We start from the raw sequence: 19,594 nt of genomic DNA on the forward strand, positions 1-19,594 counted from the left end.
TCATAAAATATTTCATTTTCAAAAGACTGTTAGGAATCAAAAGAAGACAAAACACAGGTTCGCTACAGTGTGTGGTCACTACAGTGCCGTCTCGCAACGATGCGTCGTGGCTGCATGCGCTGCTGGCTGCAGTGGGTCGGCCCGCGAAGCTTGTCTTTTGGGCGACGAGCGTCCAATAGGTGCTCCCCGTAACTACTTCCCTTAACATAATAAATCCATCACCAATTAGAAAAAAACATAAATCCATCACAGTTATCGAAAACGAAGTCCGTGCATCATCACATGGCAGTGTCAAATATGACAAAACAAACTACGTAAGTTATCGTTGCACATGCATCGCCGCGAACATGCAAAAACTTAAAAAAGATCAAATAATCTACTATAATCACTGCGCTGCACACTAGGCCTGTTTTGACTAGCTGGATACGCTCAACCCGTCAAGCGCTATACCAGTAAAAAACTTGGTACAAGACCAGGACCAGCTGGTTGCTTACGTTTCTTTCAAGATTTCAAGATTCCGATTCCCGTGATCAAGCCGATCAACTTCAATATTCGCTGCGGTGGCCAACCGCTACCATCTTGCAACGAGGACACATGAATATATGCATAATGTAACCATGGCGTGCTGCCTGAAAGTACGTACTCCAAGTCTTTACAATACACTTACTTAATATATTTTTCTTACACATTTTCCGTGGCTCGCTTGACTCACTCGATCGGCAGGTAGATTCCTCGAACCACCGCCAGTTTTTCTCTCCTAACCAAAGCTCGCGTGCACTTGACCCATGCAGCGCGACTATGAGACAAACGCCACGGAAGTAGCTACGGTACACCTCTACACTCTACTACAGTAGTTTAGTCCGGCGGCGATTGGCCTTGGCATTGCACTGCCGGATTGCTCACGACCTACCCGGACAAAACCAAAGCGCGAAACATTAAACTTAGCACATTTAAGAAGCCATTAACGTCTCGATCGAGCTGGAGCTTGCCGTCGCTCTCCGGCAGCACCGGCCGGATCAGCGAATCTTCCCACGCTACTTCGTCATCTATGTGGCAGAGTGGCAGCTACCTAGCCGAGACGGACGGATACAGCGCAAGTCTTCGCATCGCGAGCTGCCAACTTGCGGTCAGTTGGTGGCGGCCATTTCCACCTTCTTCTCCTTCCCGGCGCCGTCGTCGGCTTCCGCGGCGCCCTGCTTGTGCGTTGCCGTGGTGCCGAACAGCGAGCTCATGTCCTCTAGCGTGCGGCCTCGGGTCTCCGGCAGGTAGGCGAAGAAGAACACCCACGCGAACGAGGCGATGCCGGCGAAGAGGAAGAAGGCGCCGCCGATTGTCATGGCCTTGGACAGCGAAATGAAGGTCATGGAGATCACGCCGCTGGTCAGGCGGTTGACGGCCACGCCGAGGGAGCAGCCCAGCGCGCGCACGTGCAGCGGGAAGATCTCCGAGCTGTACACCCACGTGATGGGGCCGAGGCCGATGGAGAAGAAGGCCACGTAGGCCATGATGCAGAAGATGCACAGGACGATGGCCCAGGTGATCTTCTCGTCCGGGTGGCGGCTGATGACGGTGAGCCCCGTCGCGAGGCCCACTAGGGAGACGATCATGCCTCCCGTGCTGCTCAGCAGCAGCGGCCGACGGCCGATGCGGTCGAGGAGGAAGGTGGCCACCAGGATGAAGACCGTCTTGGTGGCCCCGACCGCCACGGTGGTGCCGAGGAGACGGTTGTCGCCCGTGATGCCGGCGCTCTTGAAAACTCGCGGGCTGTAGAGCACGACGGCATCGATGCCCGAAGACTGCTGGAAGAAGTGGATGCCGATTCCCGCGATGAGGATGTGGCGCATGGCTTTGGTCGGGGACAGGATGAGGTCCTTCCACACGCGCTTCTCCTCGCTGCTTCCTTTGTTTTTGGGCACGGTGACCACGTCGCCGTCAAGGTCCAGAGGGATGCCGGCGGCAGTCTTGATGTCGGCGAGGCGCTCGGCGGCCTCCTCCGGCGTGTCGGAAGTCTTGGCAAGAACAACCTTAGCGTCCGCGAGACGGCCCTTCATGACGAGCCACCGGGGAGACTCGGGCATGCCGAGCACCATGAAGGCGAGCAGGACGGACGGCACCGCGCCTATGCCGAGCATGATGCGCCAGCCGAGGCGGAGGGAGAGGCGGGCGAAGGCGAAGTTGGAGACATATCCGAGAAGGATGCCGAAGTTGATGAACACCTCCGGGAAGGAGGTGAGGAAGCCACGGGCAGACGCGGGGGACACCTCGGCCGTGTACACGGGCGCGATCATGAGAGCGTACCCCACGCCGATGCCGGCCACGAAGCGGCCGAACATGAGCATGGCGTAGTTGACGGAGAGGCCCATGATGAGGGCGCCCGCGAAGAAGATGACGGCGGCGAAGACGATGGTGAAGCGCCGGCCGATCCAGTCGGACGTCCGCCCCGCCGCGAAGGAGCCAATGAGCGAGTACACGTTGAGGATGCCCATGAGGATCTCCAGCTGGGTGTCGTTGATCTTCAGGTCCTTCTGGATGTACAGCGATGCTCCGCTCATCACACCGATGTCTGCAGACCCAAACAAACAGTGTTCAGCCCATGCAAAGCACGTACGTACGTACTAGAATATGCAACAGATCCAGCGAAATGGTCTGTGCGCAAGAACATTAGGGCGTACCGTAACCGAGGAGGATGGAGGTCATGGAGGCGAGGATGGCGCAGGCGAAGGCGAACCTCACGTTGCCCTTCTTCTTGGGCCCGACGGCCGCCGGGAGCGCGGCGCGGTCCATCGTCGACGACGCCCCTCTGCTCGCTGCCTGAGGATTATGCCGACGAGGTCCTCCTTTTGTATAGTTTAGTGGTGCTCGAGAGCTGGTTTCTATGTGCCAGTGGAGTGTTGCATTGCCGGGGAGGGACGCATTTATAGGCACAAGTTGCATTGACAGAAGGAGGGGGCTTCAGCTCAGCTCAGACACAAGAGCAGAAGCTGGAATAGTATACGTAGGCGTGGGCCCGCTTCGCAGCAACTGGCATGTGGGCCCACAGTGATGACCAATCGTGCCGTTGAATAATCAGCGGTCACCGGTGGTGTAGCTATCTCCTCTCTTGCAAAATACGCACGTCTCGCTGCCACAGTCCCATAGGCGATGCCAGATTAATCTGCCGCACGACCACTTGGGTCTTCGCCTCGTTGGACCGGCGTTCCTGGAGTTGTTGGACGTGGTTATCACCAGATCACCTCCGGGCGCCGATATGGCTGAAATGCTGCATCATCTCTTTCCTGACTATCTGAATTTGGTACAAGTAATAATAAAGAATGGGATTAGGGGATCATTCATCAATCTGCATGATTTTCTCAACCCAAAAGGGAAAAAGAGAAGAAAGATCTGCGTGCTTTCTCACTAGAGTACGTGGCAGCATCCCCTTTGGATTAGGGTCCAATAGAAGGTGAAAAGGCCTCCCTCGAAAGGGAACCGTACAAAGACTTGTAGCGCCACTCACCACTCATGCATGCATGCATTTCATACGCAGTATTGCTGTCCTTTTGAGTTTCGAGCATTAGACATGTGCTCCCTTCGATTCCAAAATGATTTAAGTCTTAGGTTTGTCCTAAGCCAAATGTACTTATGTTTGCTCAATATTATAGACATACTACCCTCTATCACACCGATAGGATTACGATCAGGTGGGTGGGGCCCCTTCCTCCTTCTTCTCCAATCACAATAATCCATCTGGCAGTGTACGTAAAGCAGGTAACTATGTTTATGGTGGTCTCGGTGGTTGGCATGAGGCAGCAGACAGATCTTGCGGCGGCGGCTGCCGCCATTGTGCAAGAGTTCAACCTGGAGCCGCTGGACATGTCGATTAGGGAGTTCTTTCCGGAGGATTTTTTGGTACTCTGTCGTTCGGTGGAAATCAGGAACATGTTGATCAGGAGGGGGAGGGTTGGCACGCCGCAGTTCGACCTCCTGCTGAAGTCGTGGTCTCGCCGGGCTCGAGCGACGGCAATCTCTATGCCTTTCCTCGTCCCGCTGGCCCTGCGAGGTGTGCCGGCGAACGCGTGGACTAGGAGGACGGCGCACACTCTGCTTCATGGCCTGGGCATTGTGGTCAAGGTGGCGGCGTCTACGGAGGCGAGGAACGACATGTCCGGCTTTCGGGTTTGGCTGCGGACGGATGATCCGGCGAGAATCCCTTCCCGTCGCATTCTCGTCGTGGAGGAGCCGGGCAGGAGGAGTGCCCGGGCCCTGAATGTGAGCAATGAGGCGATGCACTGTGGTATCCCGTCTCCATTATCCAGGAGGAGGGCGCCGTCAGGTTGGGGCCGCATGTCGGTGGCCGCCGCCGCCCTCAGTTGGAGATGGCCGCGGTGGGCCTGGTTCGGGTGGTGCGCGTGGAGGCCGTGGGCCTGCATCTGCGGCTGGGCAGGAGCGGGTGTTACCTTCATCCGATGGCTCGCCGGCGGCGGCCGCTTCGGCGGGTTCGGCGCCAGTTCAGGGGCGTCAACGGCAGGTTCAAACAGGTCTTCCAGGCGGTCAACAAAGGCAGGAATGTGGTGGACCAGGGGTGGATGACTGGGCCTGCGTCATCATGGGGCCAGGCGATTCGGAGATCAGCTTGGTTGGCTCGGTTCGGCTGTTGGAGGCTGACCCGGAGGGAGGAGGAGTTGGTAGCTGGGACCCACCCTCTGTGAAAAGCGTTGTGGGCCCACGGAGGGGTCCGGTAGGACCGACGGTGCAGTCTGGCTCTCTGCTGGCCGGCAGTGGTGGGGTTCCAGGGGTGGCATGTGTGTCTCTGCTGGCCGACAGCAGTGGGCAAAGCGCCCTGCAGCCAATGGATGGGCAGGATCCCCCCGCCTCGCCCGGGACTTCGCGGGTCGTCCGGTTCGGGCTGTGGGCCATTCCCCTGCAGGAGGAGGATGCGACAAGCGCGCAGGCTGGTAACAGGATACTCGCGCGGACCGAGGAGGATATCGGTGGTTCGGTCAGTTCATGATTGGTGGGATCATGGGCCAAGGAATCCGATGCGAGTGGGCCCGTCGTGCATGCTGATGGGACGTGCCCATGCACGCAATGTGGTAGGGAGGGCTGGTTCTCGGTGAGTTTATCCGATCAGGCTGCTTCGCCAGCGGTGTCTTTGGACGCGGCAATTCCTCCCCGGACCCAGCCCTCGCCCCAGGAGCAGGTGGCCCTAATTTTCTCGGAGCCGAGGCAAGCTCTATCTCCGTTGCTGTCGCAACCCATGACCAGGGCTCCTCCTCAGAAAATAAGGAAGCCTAGGCAAAAGCGGCCGCCGGTTTCCTCCCCGCGGAGGAGCGTGAGGCTTGCCAAGGGAGGACGTGGATCAAAAGCAACCAAACAACAGGCGGTGCTTATCAGGAAGCAGTGTCTCGCGCATGAAGGGGACCAAATCACGGATAAGGCTCTGCAGGCCTATGTGGATCTATTCGACAAGCCTCTGGTGGAGAGCCACGTCAAGGCTATTCTAGCTTTGTTCGGTTGGGACTCGTCGGCGCTTCCGTTTGTGAGGGAAGACGTCGAGGTGGTAAGGGGTGCGTAGGGTTACGGCGCACCTAGGTGGTAGTGGTGGGTCCTCGTTATGGCTACACAACCCCCAAAATTGATAGTGTGGAATGTGCGTGGGCTTAATTCCCCGACACGTCGTAGCTCGGTCTTTCAGGTAATTGAGGCAGCTCGTGCTAGCATTGTGTGCCTTCAAGAAACCAAGATGGAGATCATAACGAACAAACTTGTTAAGCAATGCCTGGGTAATAGATTTGAGGATTTTTACTATGTGCCAGCTATCGGCACGCGTGGGGGTATCCTTCTGGCTTGGGATAGATTGGTAGTCTCGGCCTCTAATAGGCATGTTACAGAAAACACACTCACGACCCTTGTCAAGCAAGATGGAGAGGCCATGTGGTGGTTGACGGGAGTATACGGGCCACAAAGTGATGTGGAGAATGTGGAGTTTCTTCAAGAGCTGAGAGAGGTGCGCGACCTTCAGGTGTGACCATCGACAGTCGTGGGGGATTTCAACCTTTTGGTTAATCCGGAGGACAAGAATAATGCTGTGATCAATCAAAGAATGATGGCTAGATTTCGGGCTTTGCTCAATTCCTTGGAGCTCAAGGAACTATACTTAAATGGCAGAAGATACACGTGGTCTAACGAGAGGAGAAACCCCACCTTGGAGAAAATAGATCATATCTTTGTTACAAACTCTTGGGAGGAGATCTATCCGCGCAGCCTGTTGACAGCTGTGGGCTCGGCAGTCTCGGACCACTCCCCTCTTTTGGTGGATCTTGACGCGGATTTTCAGTTGGGCAAGCGCTTCAAATTTGAGAGTTTCTGGCCTAAAGCCGTGGGCTTACTTGATACGATTCAAGAGGCATGGCAGGCTGTTCCATCGGTGGGAAACCTGTTTGTGGACCTGGACAATAAGTTACACGCTACAGCGAAGGCTTTGCGGAAATAGAGCGATAGATGGATTGGGAATATAAAGCTCCAACTAGCTTTGGCAATGGAGATCATCGGTCGGTTGGATAAGGCGATGGAATCTAGGCATCTATCGGATCATGAGCATGGGCTTAGGAAGCTGCTTAATTAAGAAAAAACTATTGGGCCTCTGCTCGCTGGAGCGGTCGATTGCGAGACAAAGATCGCGAGTTCTGCAACTCAAGGAGGGCGAGGCGAACACGGAATATTTCCAGCGCCAGGCGAGGTACAGGCAGAAGAAAAACGTGATCACGTCGCTTTCACACGAGGGTGTGTTACACACCGGGCAAGATCGCATTGCATCGATGGTGGACAATTACTACGACGGATTGTTTGGGTCTTCGGTGCATAGGGCGGCCTCGATCAACCTGGACTTGCTGGACCTCCCGTCCCTGGATCTCACGCATCTCGAGGCTCCTTTCTCAGTTGATGAGGTCGAGAGGACAATCAAGGCAATGCCACTCGACAAGGCACCGGGCCCAGATGGCTTCACTGGCCGCTTCTTCATCTCATGTTGGCATATAATCAGGGAGGACTTTATGAAGGCGCTTCATCAGTTCCATGGTGGTGACATGAGGGGGCTGGCGTCCATTAACAAGGCGCTAGTATCCATCCCTCCAAAGGTGCATGGGGCAGTGGACATTAAGGATTTTAGGTCGGTGAGCCTCATTAGTGGACCTGTCAAAAATTCTGACAAGATACTCGCGACCAGATTGGCGGATGATCTACCGCGGTTAGTGGGGCATCACCAGAGTGCCTTTGCGAAAGGTTGTTCGCTTCAGGATAACTTTATGCTGGTGCAATGCACGGCTAGGAGACTCCATGCTTTGAGGAATCCAGTAGTACTACTGAAACTCGATATCACAAAAGCTTTTGACACCATCCATTGGCCTTTTCTGCTTGAGATTTTGCGGAGATTGGGTTTCGGAACCAAATGGGTAACATGGATGTGTGGACTGTTGGCCACATCCTCCACTAGGATTATGGTGAATGGGTTGCCGGGAAGACCGATCCTGCCTTGCCAGGGCTTCAAGCAAGGGGACCCGTTGTCTCTAATGCTCTTCATACTTTGCATGGAATTGCTTCGAGCACTCTTCCACTATGCCACAGAAAAAGGGATGCCGGCGCCTTTGGCGCGGTCAGGCCTCAAGCAGCAGGTTTCCATGTTCGCAGATGACGTGGTCGTTTTCTTGAAGCCAAATGAGTTGGAGGCGCGAACTTGTGACACTGTGTTGCAGCTTTTTGGTCAGGCTTCGGGCTTGGTGGTGAACAGAAACAAGAGCATGATCATGCCAATCAGGTGCTCCACGGACGAGTTGGACTTAGTTACAAATACCTTGGGCTGCCCCTCGGGCGCCTTCCCCTGCAAGTACCCCGGCCTCCCTTTAACTCTAAGAAAGCAAACGGCGGCACATCTCCAAGGTTTGGTCGACAAGGTGGGAGATGCACTGCCATTATGGAAGGCCGCATTACTGCATAAAAGCAGCCGACTGTTGAATATCCAGTCGGTGCTTTGCGCAATCCCGATGCACTCCATGTTAGCGATGGATCTACCAGCTAAGACAATATCAGCGCTAACCAAAATTTGTCGTGGGTTCCTATGGTGTGGCTAGAAAGATGCACATGGTGGAAACTACTCGGTATCCTCGGAGGTGGTGAGCACGCCGAAATGGGCGGGAGGTCTAGGTCTTGGAATAGCAAACTTGAAATGGCTAAACAAAGCACTTCAAGCACAATGGCCTTGGCTGCAGAAGTACGACAAGCAAAGACCATGGGTGGAATTCCAAATCAGTGTTCTGGCAGAGGCAAATGCTCTGATGCAAGCGGCAGCGATCTCGTCCGTTGGCGATGGTAAATCCACAATCTTCTGGGAGGATAAATGGTTGGATGGATCCAGGATAGGCGACATTGCACCTCTGATCTATGACAGGATCCCACGAAGAATTAGGCAGTCGATGAGGGTCTCGGAGGCACTCAACAATAACAGCTGGGTAGCTAGCATTGGAACAGAACTTTTAGCGGATGCTTTACTTCAATTCCTGAGGCTCTGGTCGAGAGTGATGGAGAAGCAGCTCGTGGAGAATGCACAAGACATAGTGCGTTGGAGTTGGGAGAGCAACGGTCAATTTTCGGCGCGTTCGGCCTATGCAGCAAGGTTTCTGGGTATGGAAGTTTCTCCGGAGGCTGAGTTCGCGTGGGACTCCAGGGCTCCGCTTTGCTATCGTTTCTTCTCATGGCTTGCCCTAAAGAACAAATGCTAGACCTCTAATCGGTTGGCCAGGCATGGACTACCCCATCAAGATTCATGCCCTTTGTGCAGCCAGGAGGAGGAAACCATCCAACACCTCCTTCTGGGCTGTGTGTTTGCGAGGCAGATTTGGCATTGGCTGGGAGTGATCACAAGAAGACCGAGCTTGGAGCCACTAGTAGGTGAGGAGTTATGTGAGTGGTGCATTAGGCAAGATTCGATTGGGCAGAACAAGAGAGCAACAAGAGCAAAGTGCCTATTGGTAATGTGATCGATTTGAAAGCACAGGAATGACATTGTGTTCAACGGCGCACCACTTTCCCTTTCGAGAGTGAGGCAGACGATCATGGAAGAGGCCCGGCTATGGGATAAGCCAGGATTACTTAAAGGTGGAGACGATGGAGTACCGGTAGATGGGGAGGTAGCGAGGTGGGAGGGCGAGAATTAGAGTACAAAGGGTTTGGTAGTGTCGGTAAAACCGGCATGTATATACTTCATGTAAATATGACTTTTGGGGAGTCTTTCCCCCTCCTTCTTTAATGAATGATACGCATGCTTGTGCGTATTTGATAAAAAAATATAAGATCATTTTCAAGCTAACAATAGTTTAAAAAACAATTTTACATTGTGAGACGAGGGAGTATATGGCAAGATCTACAACATTAAATGTGTATGTATGAAAATATATTTCATAAATAATCTCACATGACTAATTTGATGTTTATATATTCTTCTATATACTTGATAAACTTAATTTTTTTACTATGGATAAACCTAGAGGCTAGAACTTAATTAATTTGGAATGGATGTAGTATTCTCTTGGATGCTCAATATAAACCTTGCTTGTTCTTTTGAATTAACTTGGTAGCGATTCTCAATTATACTCACAAAAAGGTTTCTTAGTACACTTGGCATTGACATATACATTCTCTTATTTCGCAAAAAAAGACAGATACAATCCCTCTATGCTAATGCTAGCAAACTAAACTCCCTCTATTTCATTTTGCTTTGCACACTATTACAAGTTAAAGAAGGCACTTTTGTTTTTTCATGTATTGGCTTGCTGTTTCTTGGTTTCATAATATGCAGTGTAATCCAAAAAAATATGAAATTTATAAACCTGCATTGAGACTGAACAAGTACATGCAAAGTAAGGACATCTCCAACAGCGACCCACAAATTTCGTCCCACATCCGTCCGCGGACCGGGGAGGGGGGGACCAGTACACACGGATGCGGGAGGCCGCTGAGGGAGTCCCGGACTAGGGGGTGTCCGGATAGCCGAACTATCATCATCGGCCAGACTCCAAGACTATGAAGATACAAGATTGAAGACTTCGTCCCGTGTCCGGATGGGACTTTCCTTGGCGTGGAAGGCAAGCTTGGTGATACGGATATGTAGATCCCCTACCATTGTAACCGACTCTGTGTAACCCTAGCCCTCTCCGGTGTCTATATAAACCGGAGGGTTTTAGTCCGTAGGACGAACAACAATCATACCATAGGCTAGCTTCTAGGGTTTAGCCTCCTTGATCTCGTGGTAGATCTACTCTTGTACTACCCATATCATCAATATCAATCAAGCAGGAGTAGGGTTTTACCTCCATCGAGAGGGCCCGAACCTGGGTAAAAACATCGTGTCCCTTGTCTCCTATTACCATCCGCCTAGACGCACAGTTCAGGACCCCCTACCCGAGATCCGCCGGTTTTGACACCGACATTGGTGCTTTAATTGAGAGTTCCTCTGTGTCGTCGCCCATAGGCCCGATGGATCCTTCGATCATCAACAACGACGCGGTCCGGGGCGAGACTTTTCTCCCCGGATAGATATTCGGCGGCTTCGCACTGCGGGCCAATTCACTTGGCCATCTGGAGCAGATCGAAAGCTACACCCCTGGCCATCAGGTCAGATTTCGAAGTTTGAACTACACGGCCGACATCCGCAGAGACTTGATCTTCGACGGTTTTGAGCCACAGCCGAGCGTGCCGCACTATCACGATGGGCATGATTTAGCTCTGCAGCCGGACAGTGCCCTGGAGGCCGCACAAGAGTCCGCTCCGACCCTTAACTCGGAGCCGACTGCGCCGATCGAGGATGGGTGGCTGGACACCGCCTCGGGGGCTGCTACCTCTACGGCGATAGAGCCGAATACCGACCCTGCCTTTCGCAAAGCCCGTGACTCCGAGGTGCCGGACTCCGAGCCTCCCACGCCCCTGCCAATCGAGTCCGATTGGGCGCCGGTCATGGAGTTCACTGCTACAGATATCTTTCAACACTCGCCTTTTGGCGACATATTAAATTCGCTAAAGTATCTCTCTTTATCAGGAGAGCCCTGGCCGGATTACGGTCAGGACGGTTGGGATGCGGACGACGAAGAAATTCAAAGCCCACCCACCATCCACTTTGTAGCCACCGTCGATGACTTAACCGACATGCTAGACTTCAACTCCGAAGACATCGACGGTATGGACGACGATGCCGGAGAAGACCAAGAACCAGCGCCTACGGGGCACTGGAAAGCCACCTCGTCATACGACATATACATGGTGGACATCCCAAAGGATGGGAATGGCGATGGAACAGCGGAGGATGACCCCTCCAAGAAACAACCTAAGTGCCGAAGTCAGCGGCGCCGCTCTAAATCCCGCCACAGCAAAAATAGAGATTCTGGCACCAGAGATGATAACACCCCGGATAGTGCCGAAGACAACCCCCTCCAGCAAGAATCAGCACAGGAGGATGGAGAAGCCAGCCCTCGCGAGAGAGCGGCAAACAAAGAAGTAGAGGACGATAATTACATGCCTCCCTCCAGAGACGAGGCAAGCCTCGACGACGACGAATTTGTCGTGCCTGAGGATCCCGTCGAACAAGAGCGTTCCAAACGCAGGCTTATGGCCACGGCAAGCAGCCTAAAGAAAAAGCAACAACAACTTAGAGCTGACCAAGATTTGCTAGCCGACAGATGGACTGAAGTCCTTGCGGCCGAAGAGTATGAACTCGAACGCCCCTCCAAAAGTTACCCCAAGCGCAAGCTGCTGCCCCTATTAGAGGAGGAAGCATATAAACCTACATCACCAGTGCACAATACGGCCGACCGGCCACCTCGTGGCCGCGACAGAGAGGCCTCTAGGCCCTCCACTAAAGCCGTACCCCGGCATCGCTCGAAAAATACAAGGCCACGGGGGAATGCGCCGGACTTGCGGGACATGTTGGAGGATAAGGCAAGACAATCAAGATTGATCTACGAATCACGTGGGCGCCCCACGATGCGCGACGACAACCATCACGCCAGATACAGCAATTCCGGCCGGGCCGAACACAGTAGACAAAGCTCGCTTGAGCTGCGTCATGACATAGCCCAATATAGAGGCGCCGCACACCCACTATGCTTCACAGATGAAGTAATGGATCATCAAATCCCCGAAGGGTTCAAACCCGTGAACATTGAATCCTACGATGGCACACAGATCCCGCGGTTTGGATCAAAGTCTATCTCCTTCATATCCACATGGCCCGCGGTGATGATCTTCACGCCATCAAATACCTCCCACTCAAGCTTAAAGGACCAGCTCGGCATTGGCTCAACAACTTACCAGCAGAATCAATTGGGTGTTGGGAGGACCTGGAAGCCGCATTCCTTGATAACTTCCAGGGCACGTATGTGCGACCACCAGACGCGATGACCTAAGCCACATAATTCAGCAGCCAGATGAATCAGCCAGACAATTCTGGACACGGTTCTTAACCAAGAAAAATCAAATCGTTGACTATCCGGATGCAGAGGCCCTTGCAGCCTTCAAACATAACATCCGCGACGAGTGGCTTGCCCGACACCTAGGACAGGAAAAGCCAAAATCCATGGCAGCCCTCACATCACTCATGACCCGCTTCTGTGCGGGAGAGGACAACTGGCTAGCCCGCAGTAATAACCTCACCAAAAATTCTGGTAGTCCGGATACCAAGGACAGCAATGGCAGGTCGCGTCGCAATAAGCACAAACGCCGCATTAACAGCGATAATACTGAAGATACGGCAGTCAACGCCGGATTCAGAGGCTCTAAACCCGGTCAGCGGAAAAAGCCATTCAAAAGAACTACTCCGGGCCCGTCCAATTTGGACCGGATACTCGATCGCTCGTGCCAGATACACGGCACCCCTGAAAAGCCAGCTAATCACACCAACAGAGATTGTTGGGTATTGAAGCAGGCAGGCAAGTTAATTGCCAAAAACAATGACAAGGGGCTGCATAGCGATGACGAGGAAGAGACCCTGCCGCCGAACAATAGAGGACAGAAGGGTTTCCCCCCACAAGTGCGGACGGTGAAGATGATATACGCAACCCACATACCCAAAAGGGAGCGGAAGCATGCGCTCAGGGACGTATACGCGATGGAGCCAGTCGCCCCAAAGTTCAATCCATGGTCCTCCTGCCCGATCACTTTTGATCGAAGGGACCATCCCACTAGCATCCGCCATGGCGGATATGCCGCATTGGTTTTGGACCCAATCATCGACGGATTTCACCTCACTAGAGTCCTGATGGACGGCGGCAGCAGCCTGAACCTGCTTTATCAGGATACAGTGCGCAAGATGGGCATAGACCCCTCAAGGATTAAACCCACAAAGACGACCTTCAAAGGTGTTATACCAGGTGTAGAGGCCAATTGTACAGGCTCTGTTACACTTGAAGTGGTCTTTGGATCCCCGGATAACTTCTGAAGCGAGGAGTTAATCTTCGACATAGTTCCGTTCCACAACGGCTATCATGCACTGCTCGGACGAACCACGTTTGCAAAGTTCAATGCGGTGCCGCACTACGCATACCTCAAGCTCAAGATGCCAGGCCCTCGAGGAGTCATCACGGTCAACGGAAACACCGAACGCTCTCTTCGAACGGAGGAGCATACAGCGGCTCTCGCGGCGGAAGTACAGAGTAGCCTCTTAAGGCAATTCTCGAGTCCGGCTGTTAAGCGACCGGACACCGTCAAGCGCACCCGGAGTAACCTACAACAAGAGCACCTGGCACATTCCAAGCACGCGTAGCAATGCGGCCCCAACCCCAGCCCTCGCAAAATTGCAAGACCAGTACTACGCGTACATCACTACGCTCTGGAGATACCATGGGCATAGGGGAAGGGGCACAACCACGGCAGGCCCAGAGTGCGGCTCAACCACACCAGGGGCTTCCAAATGTGTCATCCTTTTTTTCTTTCCTTTTTTTTCTTATCCTCAGGACTCCGTTTCCCAGAAGCCCTGACCGGCAGTAGACCTGCCGAACTCACGATGCAACAGCCAGGGAAGCAGAAAAGCTACGACGAGTATCCAGGTGGTCTCCATTACGAGCATTATACCTGCTTTATACACCATTCCGCAGCATACCCCTGGAGGAGGGCATGTTAAATAGTCCCACCCCTTGCTTATCGCACTATTTGTATCGTTCTTCATTCATTGCAGTATTTTTCGAATAAACAATGCATCGCTTTTTTGCTTAATCATTGCATTCCTTTTTACATACATGTTAGCTTATGACATGTTGCATCTGTACGCTTTGGTACGGCTAAATACACCAGGGGCTTAAGTTCCCCAAATTATGGTGTGATAAGTCCGAACACTTTCACAAGTGCGGCACCCCGAACTTATAGCATTATATGCATCGGCTCCGAATCATGTTTGGGTCAATAGTTGGGTTTGCCCGGCTCCCATGTTTTGGTACCTTACGTTCCGTTATATCGGCTAAGGTAGCGCTGGGAGAACCACTGCGATTGTGCCCCAGTTGAGCTGGGTGAGCACCTTAGTGGAGAAAGCTAAAACTGACCGTCATGATGGGGCGAGAGCCGGTCGCTGTTCGAGAGGTTTTTTCGAGTCCCTAAAGACTTATGCCGCTTAGAGCGAGGAACCGGTTTTGTCCGGCCCAGGCGTGGATAGCGCCCCGAATTCGGCCTTCCGAACACTAGGGGCTTCGCCAAAATTTAAAATTATAGAATTCTATGGCTAAGTGAGAGTGTTCAAGCATTATAAGTCCGGTTGCCTAGTTCATTGTGTTGAGCGCCTCCCTAGAAGGACCCAAAAATGGGAACAAGAGCGCTCAAGTTTATCCCAAACACCCCAGCACTCGTGGCATGGGGGCTGAAGCCAATGACTTGCCATCTCTCAGATTTGATAAACGGCCGCACAGAAGGTAATATTTTAAATTAACAAGAGTTTCTTCGTGCATATGAACAAAGTTCTCAGCGCACAGGATAACAAAACGCGAGTCTACTCGAAAATTACATCTTTGGAGCACTCACCCGCAATAATGCGGGCACCCTTCAGGACACCCTTATAATACATCTCGAGCGTGCGATACTCCTTGCCCGGCGGTGGCGCGTCCATCACAAGCTTCTCGGCGTCCATCTTGCCCCAGTGCACCTTAGCGCGGGCAAGGGCCCGACGGGCACCTTCAATGCATGCGGAATGCTTGATGACGTCAACCCACGTACAGGCGTCCACCAGCCACCACACCAGACCGAAGTAGCTCCTAGGCATGGCTTCTTTGGGCCACAGCCGAACTATGAGGCCCTTCATGGCCTGTTCGGCCACCTTGTGGAGCTCAACCAGCTGCTTCAGCTGGTCGCTCGGGGGCACCGGAGGTCCGGCCTCAGCATACTGAGACCAGAACACCTTTTCTGTCGAGCTCCCCTCCTCGGCTCTGTAGAATGTGGCAGCATGGGACATGCTACGGGGCAGATCTACGAACGCTCCTGGAGAGCTCCGAATTCAGGTAAGTAACAAGTAATTCACTTTTACATGCCTGCTTTGCATGAATAATGCCTTACCCGCCGCTATCTTCTTTACTGCCTGAATTTCCTGGAGGGCCTTCTGGGCTTCGGCCTTAGCGGCTTTGGCACTCTCAAGAGCCGACGCGAGCTCGGACTCCCGAGTCCTCGAGTCACGCTCCAAACTCTCGTGTTTTTCCATGAGAGCCTGGAGCTCTTGCCGCACCTCCGCCACCCGCGCCTCCTGCTTCTCTCGCTCAGTGCGTTCCGCGGCCGCATTATGTTCGGCTGCGGACACCGCCTCCTTCAGGGTCGCCACCTCGTTCGTAGCCCCTGGAGTACCCAAGTTATTCCTATCATTTTTTGCAACCAAAATCCTTTTCTATAAGGTACAACTTTAATAAGGTGTTACTTACCTTCCTTCTCCTCGAGCTGCTTCTTGGCATGGCCGAGCTCGATCTCGGACCGCTCGAGGCTCTGCTTCAAGGAATTGACCTCCGCAGTCAGTGCGGCAGAGGTCAGTAGCGCAGCCTGCATTCCCATATTGACATATTTGTGTTAGACTCCTACGTATATCTTTTTAGATCCTCAGTTCGGCTTTTCTTTCCGAACACCGAACTGAGCATCAGGGGCTACTGTCTATGCGGTACTATTTTACATATCTTAAAACCCTTACCTCAAAGCCTGTTAGAAGGCTAGTGCAGGCTTCGGCCAGCCCACTCTTGGCGGACCGAACTTTCTGAATCACCGCACTCATAACAGTGCGGTGCTCCTCGTCGATGGAGGCGCTGTTGAGCACCTCCAGCAAATTATTCGGCGCCTCCGGTTGGACGGAGGTCACCGGCGTCACAGTCTTGCCCTTCTTACGAAGGGGCCGCCCGCCGGACTCTGGAACCACTAAAGGTTCCGGTGCGAAGTCCGGTCCAAAGTCCGGGAGGTTGCCCTGTGGCACCTCCGGGGCCTCCTCCTCCTGGCCGGTCCCCTTCTGGGACCCCACCTCGGTGTTGTCTGCGTCACGGGGGGAGGAGGCGGTCGGAAGTGAAGCGCTATTCACATCCAACGGACCCAAGGACCCGCTCGACGAAGCGGGGAAATGGTCCTTGGGCGGACTACATGGTTGTACGCGGCGTTAGAAGACACTATGCGGCAAAAAGAAAAATTATGATTTATTCAGGAGTCCGGACACTTAGATCTCTCCAGGGGCTTGGCCCTCGAGGGCCCCTCCTCGTCACCGTCATCAGCGTTGGTGGACCAATCCGGGGGAAGGGTCCTTCCTTTCTTGGACCCTTCGGCCTCCCCCGTTGGGGAAGCCTTCCTCTTCTTCTCTCCCCCCGCCGGGGGAGAGGCCTCTTTCTTCTCCTCCTCATCTTCGTGGGAGGAGTCCGCCTCGGAGTCGTCGGACGATGAGTCCCATAACACCTGGCACCGGGAACTCCTCCGGGTTCCCGTGGCCTTCTTCTTGGCCTTCTTCTCCGACACCACGTAAGGCGCCGGGACCAGCAGCCCTGTCAAACGGGCATCCACTGGGTCTTCTGGAAGGGGAGCCGGACAGTTAACCTGTCCGGACGTCTTCTGCCAGGCCTGTTAAAGGTATTGGGAGTTCAGATCCCACATAGAGTCAAAGTATGGAAAGCAAGTGTCCCGTAAAGGATAATATAGATTACCTCACCAGCCGGACACTACGAGCTGAACCCGCGATCTTCGATAGCGGATGCGGGCGCCTCGGCGCCCTTGAACAGCACCCTCCAGGCCTCTTCTTACATAGTGTCGAAGAGCCTGCTCAAGGTCTGGTGCTGTGCCGGATTGAACTCCCATAGGTTGAAATGCCACTGTTGGCACGGGAGAATCCGGCGGATGAGCATGACCTGGACCACGTTGACAAGCTTGAGCTTCTTGTTCACCAGGGTTTGGAGACAGGATTGGACTCCGGTCAGCTCCTCCGAATCGCCCCACAACAGGCCCTTCTCTTTCCAGGAGGTGAGCCGCGTGGGGATGCCAGATATGAATTCGGGGGCCGCTACCCATTTAGGGTCACGCGGCTTGGTGATGTAGAACCACCCCGATTGCCACCCTTTGATGGTTTCCACGAAGGCGCCCTCGAGCCAGGTGACGTTGGACATCTTTCCCACCATGGCGCCTCCGCACTCCGCTTGGCTGCCGCCCACTACCTTCAGCTTGACGTTGAAAGTCTTTAGCCATAAGCCGAAGTGGGGCTGGATGAAGAGGAAGGCCTCGCACACGACGATAAATGCCGAGATGTTGAGGATAAAATTCGGGGCTAGATCATGGAAATCCAGGCCATAGTAGAACATGAGCCCCCGGACAAAGGGGTGGAGTGGGAAGCCCAGTCCGCGGAGGAAATGGGGAAGGAACACTACCCTCTCATGGGGCCCGGGGATGGGGATGAGCTGCCCCTCGTCGGGGAGCCGGTGCGCGATATCGCTGGACAAGTAGCTGGCCTTGCACAACTTTTTGATGTGCCCCTCCGTGACGGAGGAGGCCATCCACTTGCCTCCTGCTCCCGACATGGTTGGAGAAGGTCGAGGTGGGATGTGCGGACTTGGGCGCTGGAGCTCGAGTGCGCGGAGATGGATAGGCAAAGGAGGAAGAAGGCGTAGGTGAAAAGGTGGATCCTTATCCCCTTATATATGGGCGGACGAAACTATGCGTCCCCACCAGCCCGGTAAAACTCGCTTATCTCCCAAGCGCCGCAATCAATGGCGCGGTTGGGTTACCCATGTCCGTATTGATGAGAATCTCGGAATAAGGGGACACGATCTCTGCTTTGACAAGACGTGCCAAGGAAACCGCTTCGCTAAACGCGCTGAGGTGGAACAATAAAAATGATTCGAGTAAAGGCTTGGCCGTGGTGTGACGTCATGCCACGAAATACGTCAGCAGATTGAACTTGTGTAAATATTATTCTCTCTACGGTGGTATGTGGAATTTATTTTGCAGAGCCGGACACTATCCTGGTGTTCAAAATCTTCTATGAATTATTCGGAGGAGGAACCCGCCTTGCAATGCCGAAGACAACATGCGCGCCGGACTCGTCGTCATTGAAGCCTGGTTCAGGGGCTACTGAGGGAGTCCCGGACTAGGGGGTGTCCAGATAGCCGAACTATCATCATCGGCCGGACTCCAAGACTATGAAGATACAAGATTGAAGACTTCGTCCCGTGTCCGGATGGGGCTTTCCTTGGCGTGGAAGGCAAGCTTGGCGATGCGGATATGTAGATCCCCTACCATTGTAACCGACTCTGTGTAACCCTAGCCCTCTCTGGTGTCTATATAAACCAGAGGGTTTTAGTCCGTAGGACGAACAACAATCATACCATAGGCTAGCTTCTAGGGTTTAGCCTCCTTGATCTCGTGGTAGATACTCTTGTACTACCCATATCATCAATATCAATCAAGCAGGAGTAGGGTTTTACCTCCATCAGAGGGCCCGAACCTGGGTAAAAACATCGTGTCCCTTGTCTCCTGTTACCATCCGCCTAGACGCACAGTTCGGGACCCCCTACCCGAGATCCGCCGGTTTTGACACTGACATCCACCATCTAGCGCTATCATGTATATGTTTGCCAATAAATTCTAATTCAAATGTACTCTGATCCACACAGCACGCCGGATCGCATGCTCGATCACAACCAAAAAGAGGCAAATATGTTTAGATTTTACATGCTCGAATCCAAAAGAAAAATAGTCTGACTATCCATGCATTTCTTCCCTGTCGGACCAGCAATCCTAGTCGTTTCCTCCCCGATCAAAGTGGTGATGTCACCATCGCATAGGCAGCCTCCACGTCCACGTGTGTGTATGCCTCCGCCGCGTCCTCACCGTCCACTGTTGCAACATCTGGTAGCTGACGGATTGCATGATGATTCTTGCATCGACATCCAAAGAGCCCATATTCAAGGTCAACATCTTGGCCTCATCCGCATTGGCGGCGATCTGCAACTTTTTTCCTTGAGCGCGACGTTCCTCTCTTCAATCATCATCCTCCTCTCTTCGAGCTTGAGATTCTTGTCCGTCGCCTCCATCAATAGTTTGAACCTCTCCGCCTTCTTCTCCCCCTTGATGTCCAAGCGCTTCACAT

At 53.4% G+C, this 19,594-nt stretch overlaps 1 protein-coding gene across 1 annotated transcript; it reads right to left on the reverse strand.

Moving 5' to 3' along the window:
- Window positions 1-601: 601 nt before the first annotated feature.
- Window positions 602-2,874, reverse strand: LOC119363199 (polyol transporter 5-like). The gene is made up of 2 exons (XM_037628511.1): window positions 2,673-2,874; window positions 602-2,563 (listed from the first exon to the last, which is right to left on the reverse strand). The coding sequence occupies exons 1-2, from the start codon at window positions 2,782-2,784 to the stop codon at window positions 1,128-1,130; spliced, it is 1,548 nt and encodes a 515-aa protein (XP_037484408.1). The 5' UTR covers window positions 2,785-2,874; the 3' UTR covers window positions 602-1,127.
- Window positions 2,875-19,594: the final 16,720 nt, after the last annotated feature.

This window comes from Triticum dicoccoides, chromosome 2B (genome assembly GCF_002162155.2).
Source record: "Triticum dicoccoides isolate Atlit2015 ecotype Zavitan chromosome 2B, WEW_v2.0, whole genome shotgun sequence".
In the NCBI taxonomy this organism is placed as follows: domain Eukaryota; kingdom Viridiplantae; phylum Streptophyta; class Magnoliopsida; order Poales; family Poaceae; genus Triticum; species Triticum dicoccoides.